This window comes from Poecilia latipinna, unplaced genomic scaffold (genome assembly GCF_001443285.1).
Source record: "Poecilia latipinna isolate Pla-1442-1.1 unplaced genomic scaffold, P_latipinna-1.0 Scaffold496, whole genome shotgun sequence".
NCBI lineage: Eukaryota > Metazoa > Chordata > Actinopteri > Cyprinodontiformes > Poeciliidae > Poecilia > Poecilia latipinna.
Genome location: NW_015113112.1, coordinates 52,066 through 58,065, shown reverse-complemented (window position 1 = coordinate 58,065; position 6,000 = coordinate 52,066). Strand labels below are relative to the sequence as shown.

Genomic DNA, 6,000 nt, shown 5'->3' with positions numbered 1-6,000 from the left:
ATATATATCCCCCCTCCCCCAGAAACATAAACAACAACGCTTAGCCTGGCGGCGGGGCTAGTAAAGCATGACGGGCCGCCAGGCTTATGATACACTGGGGGAAACCCTGCATTTCATCCTCTCCAGAAAGCTTAGGTGGGGATCTACGCAGACAGTTAAGTGAAAACGGCAAAACTTTGGATGTACTCAAAGCTGGCATCAATCTGAGGATGGTGTGCCTGAGAGCAAGAGATGATCCACATTCAGTCGCTCCACGCCCGGAGGTTAATTCAGCAAATTTAAAGCTTTAAATCTGCCAAAGTGCTGCCACTTTGACAGCGAGAGGGAAACAAAGGCATAGGATTATACCTTCAGGATGGAAAACAACAGAGAGAGGGAGGCAAGGCGAGGAGAGGAGAGACAGGCAGGAAAGGGAAACTGGATAATGATGTCTCCAGACCGTGCCCTGCTGACAATAAGAGGGAAAATTGTTGTGCGCTCCTACTTACTTCTCAATGAGGTCTAACGTCACCCCTGGCACCAACTTGGCACTCTTCTGCATACAGAACCTGGAAGAAAACAGAAGGGAGATGTTACTAATCGAGGTTAAAGAGAAAACAAGAAATGCTATATGACGCAATGAAACGTTTGGCATCAATGGTGCAAATTTTACGGCTCACATGAGAGTCAATCAATAAATAACACTCAAATGAAAAACGAGGGCTGCAAAAATTGCAAGCATCGAGGACTGAGAGGTACGAGTGTATTTTGGCTGAGTTATAGTCGAGAAGGAGGGGACAGTCGGTGGGAAACACGGACTTGTATTTCTGAGACGTCTGCCATGGGGGATATTGTTTACTATGCCTGGTTAGGTCTGACAGGTCGGGCCAGATGTAAGTCACAGCCGGCCGCTGTTCAGAGTCCTGACAGTCGCACAGATCGCTAGGAGTCATCACACACCTGGAGAAGAGCAGGTGTGTGTGCTTTTGTACACAGAGTGAGCAGAGAGCAACTGTGGGAAAGATTACATAAAGGAAAGCAATGGAAAGAGATTCTCATAAATTGTTATAACTTTTATAACGCTAACATGACTGAATATTTTTTAAGAATTATGCAAAATTTACTTAGAGCTTTACATCATGTTATAAGGTAATTCCCTCACGAAACACAAACCTAAAGTGTTGCTTTGACTTATTCAAGCATGTTTGAGATGTCCTTCAATATGATGTGGCAGCCGTTCCGGGGGTCCATAAACGCTTGCTCCCACAAGGGGGCGCCTTTTCCGCAAAGCTGATCGGGCTTCTGCCTCTCATAGCCCTCATTCCCCCATGCAGGATTAGCAAACACCTGGTGAAACTGAGCGTTTGCTGAGCTTATCATACAAACTACAATGCTCCTTTAAACAGTATCATTGGATGGCATGGAGGAGCATTGATGTGACGAGGGGCTAACCAGGGAGTCTCAGAAAAGGTGAGAGATTCTTACAGAGACTAAGATTAATTTCAAGGTGTCAGATATGACTCGCTGTGTTTCCATTGGTCATATAATTGTGCAAATTTGAACTGCTAAAATAAATTTGCTTAATGGGAACGCAGAAATTTTGAAAAGAATGTTTTTCGACAAAGTTTTTACACTAGAATGAGGTGGTTTTTCAGCTGTATGAAAATTTTTGTATTTCACAAAACTACAATGGAAACACTTTTTTCATATTATACGAGTCATGATCAAAGACCAGATGTTACTACTGCCAGAAACGATGAAGAAGATAACAGGAAGTGGGAGGAGGATCATGGTGTGGCATATTCTTTTAATGATTTATTGAATAAACTAACATATTTCTGTATAATTTTAATTGCATTTCTTATTTAATGGAAGCACCGCAATTGAAAATTTCTTTTATTTTTATCAACATTAGCAGAATAGCAACAGATCTTTGCGTGCATTTGTAGTGGAAACACGGCTACTGATGTCAAGTCACATTTCTTTTAAATTGTTTTTGATGTGTACATTATTTTAATGGCATATGAAGACATATAATATAATGATTTTACCCTATAAAATGGCATGATGTGCCTGGAAAATACAAAATACAGCCTCTTTAAACATCAACTTAACAAATGACAGACACTATTAAAAAATGTAAAGGTAAAAAAAATATACAAAAACAATGTCTTTTTCCTTTTCCTTAAAAATATTGAATTAGCATTCAAAAGCCTATAAAAGGATTTTTGATCCAGAAGCTGAAATCATCACATTTTGGTTGCTTACGGTTTACTCCATGTCTGACAAACAGCTGTACAAGTGTGTTTCACAGCAGGGATGATCATCACACACACAAAAAAAAGTCTTCTATTAGAAGAACAGAGCAAATGCCAAATGATTGCTAATACAGTTGGATGAAACTCAAAACAGAACCTTCTGTGGCATCTCAATAGAGAGCAGAAGAAAATTTAAAAAAACCAAACATGTAAATAAGACAAAAAGAAAATAAATTACAAAAAGAAAACATGCAGTCATGTGGAAACGGAAATGCAAAATACATCAATACAATCCAGCTGTGTGATTGTACTGATGTATCTACCCTTAAGACAAAGGGTAGATCACTTCTACAGTAAGTTTTTTTGATCTGAAAATAAAAAAAATCTTCAAAGGAACTGACGGGGGGCAAGAGATATCCGAGGGTGGGTATTGCTTCTATTATAATAGTAGGAGAAACACTGAGTACTTAAAGTCAAAGCTGCATCTTACTTTTATAGACAGCTCTCAGATCCCTAATGATAAATAATTCTTTCATGAGAATGAGTGATTCTAGTTTGCTGAGCAGAATCCGGAGCTGCCATCATCCTCGGACGCATATCTGAATGCCAAACTGACTCACGAATGCCCAAAAACAACGTATCCAGGATCTGATCTACCCTGACTGGCTGTGACGAAGGCTGCTGCACTTGAATTCCTTCTGTTCCTGAAGAATAATGAGTTCCCACATGACAGCAGCACGACTTTCTGACTCTTCAAAGATCAGCCGGGGTCTTGAGTGACTCTGACACTCCTGAAGCCAAGAGTAGGAAAGATGTGATCGCAACAAATTGTTCTACGGTCTCTCTGGTTAAATGCATCTTCATTAAAAGTCACAACATGCACAATCTGGTCTAATAAAAAAAATACCACAGACAAGCAATATCAATTCCCACAAACGTACGTCTATAATCTTTTTGCCACAGGGATATTATAGCTCAAGATTAAGGGCTTTATTTATGCTTTTGTATGTTTTGGTGCAAAACGAAATCAATAAGTCTCCACACATAAACAACAGATGATTGAGAATTAAGACAGGACAAAAATAGACAGGCTGACGTTACAAACCACAAAAAGGTTTCGTCAGGGAGTTGGAATCAAATTTCTGTGCAGCGAGACGTCAGAACCTTTCCACCAAAGACGACAGGAGAGAAAAAGAAAAGAAAAAAAGAGGAACCCAGGATGGGAGGTAAGACGCAATCGGTGGCATTTCATCCATTCATAGCATACCATAATTTTGATCCAGAAGCTGACTTTATCCCGGCTTTATGAAAAGCCATGTTTGTCCTCACCTACGATCAAAAACAGCCTCTGACATTCTAGGCACGCGCTATGATCAGAGCAAAGTCATTCAACTTGGCTGTTTGAGCTTCAGCTCTGCTGTCTTTGCTCTGCGATATCAAAATTAGAAGAAAAAAAAAAACAATTCGGCACAATGTGGTTATAGCATTTAGTTATGAGATTCAGGAATTAAAAAGAAGCACAAACAGAGGAACACAGTGAGTGAAAATGTTGCTTAACAACAGCTACAAAAGACATCATATAGTCCATAAAACTGAAGGGAAATTTCACAAATATTTTCTAAAGTAGCTCAACTAAACTGTTGACATGTATAAAAAGGTGCAACAAGTGAGGGAGCCTTTCAAATATCTCATACCTTCTACTACATTGTATTGAAAAGTTGTGGGTTTTTGAATAAATGCAACTCGCCTTGAAGCCACATCCACTCAAGCATCTAATTAAATTAGCATTTATTAAAAGTCCTCGGCACAGTCACTTTGCATGAAGGTAGTAAAAAAAAAAACTCAACAAAAACAAAAACCACGGCTAACAGTGAAGCTCTTTTAAGCTACGACCGTGGCTAATCATTCACTTGCTCGTGCAGAAAACACAATATAACCAAACTAGCTTCAGTGCTAAAGCCAGTTCTAAAGTGGTTCTACAATGCAACCACTTTGTTTTTGTTGCTACACCAACCATTGTTTGATCCATCCTCCGCTGTTTTCTCAGTCTTCGTAGAGGTTCATTGCTCCAAAAGAAAGTTTAACTATTCAAATGATTTTGTGCATCCCATCATTCTGGATAGATCACCAGCTTAGTTTACTGATCCCGTTTCAAACAGGGGAGAGCAGCGACTGTGAACACTTAATCCTGACCTGCTGATATCTGATCAGTACCAACCGAGTTGTAAAAGGGATACATACACCATTTTGAGAAGGATTTATTTACTCCACCTGGCAATACAAAAGAGACCACAAGGAATCGGAGTTGGACATGTTTATAGATCCCATGGAAAGTGACACCAGAAAACATTCAGATGCTGGGGTCAGGGAAAGCAACATGGAAGCCATCCTATCTTGTATCAACGAGTCAGGCTGGTGGAGTGTTATGATGTGGAAATAATTTCCTTGCCACAGTTTAGGGTCCTTAAAGCTGAAGTAGGTAACTTTTATTTTTAAAAAAAAAAAGTGAAAAGAATAAATAAATAAATAAATGGAGCTCCTCTGACGTGCGATTCTACTGCTATCTGCAGAAATGCACCACTTGTTCAGAAACAACCAATCAGAGCCAGGAGGAAGGTCGTAGTCAAGCTCGCACACATGCTGCAGATGTGATTAAGTTGTGAAGAAACAACTTAATCTTACAGAAAAACTGTTCATCTGCCATTATTATTGTTCATGCTTACTAGCCTGCACATTCACGGCAGGCTCCGCTGCTGGAAAGAGCTTAAATGTGGCAGAGAGCAAGGGAGAGGATGTGAGGAGTGCATACATGACTGTGATTGACAGCACTAAGACCCTCCTCCTGAATCTGATTGGTTGTTTCTGGTGTATTTGTGCAGATAACAGTGCGGCCTTGGGAGAAGGTAGACGAGTTTGAGTTTTTCACAGGTTATAGTCTTATGTCACAATAAAAACAGTTTTACAAAAATATAAAAACAATTTTGATAAAACTCACCTAATGCAGCTTTTACAGCATTAAATGGTACCAGAGTACATGCTACAACAAACAAAAACTGGAAATTTAGGACCGATCAAAGCCAATAAAACATCCAAAAAATAGGCGTCAAGTTTTACTGACACCAGTCTTCATATGACCGGTACGTTAATATACCTGCATTGAGAAGAACGCACACAAAAAAATGAGCCGGCTGAAGAGCAGAAAGGCTGCTGGGCACAAATAATGAGGAAATTGAAGGATTATTGTAGACAGAGAGCAAAGATGGCGGAACTTAATTTGGACTGGTGAATAAAGGCTGAGCAAATGTGTGGGCGATAAGTGCAGAGGCGAGAAAGTGAGCATGTACATATTAAACTTTGAAGAGGGAAATTAAGTGGACCCAATGTGAGGTAACTACAATACTGCTCCCAGGGTGAGAGACAGGAGAGGAGGAGTGGGAGGGACATTGTCTCCTCTGGTCCCTGCTGAGTCGGCTGCCTTCTACGTCTCATTACCCCTTCAATCAGCCGTCGTCTCCCATCAGTGCTATATGGACTGGAAGGGCTGGCAGGTGTTCCTGGACTTTGTCTCCTGAGTTACCGCAACAGCCCAGTCCACCTATGTGTAGCTTAAGCAGCACTGACCACAGTTGTTCGGGTGAGACTTTGAATGTTTGTTAGACAACTTTAGTGAACAAACAGAATCATGAAGACCAAGAAACACAGCAGACAGGACAAGGTTAAGTTATATGATGATATTCTAAGCCTTGAAGATCTCATTGAGCAA

The 6,000-nt window shown here is 40.3% G+C and overlaps 1 protein-coding gene across 6 annotated transcripts in view; it reads right to left on the bottom strand.

Moving 5' to 3' along the window:
* Positions 1–6,000, bottom strand: part of rptor (regulatory associated protein of MTOR, complex 1) — a 146,646-nt gene that overhangs the window by 93,864 nt on the left and 46,782 nt on the right. For all 6 annotated transcript variants that reach the window (XR_001425925.1, XM_015040097.1, XM_015040100.1 and 3 more), the window contains exon 6: positions 489–548. Coding sequence is in view for 5 of the 6 variants with exons in the window: in XM_015040097.1 (XP_014895583.1) it covers positions 489–548 (60 nt within the window). In the remaining variant the exon portion in view is untranslated. The remainder of the gene's footprint in view (positions 1–488; positions 549–6,000) is intronic.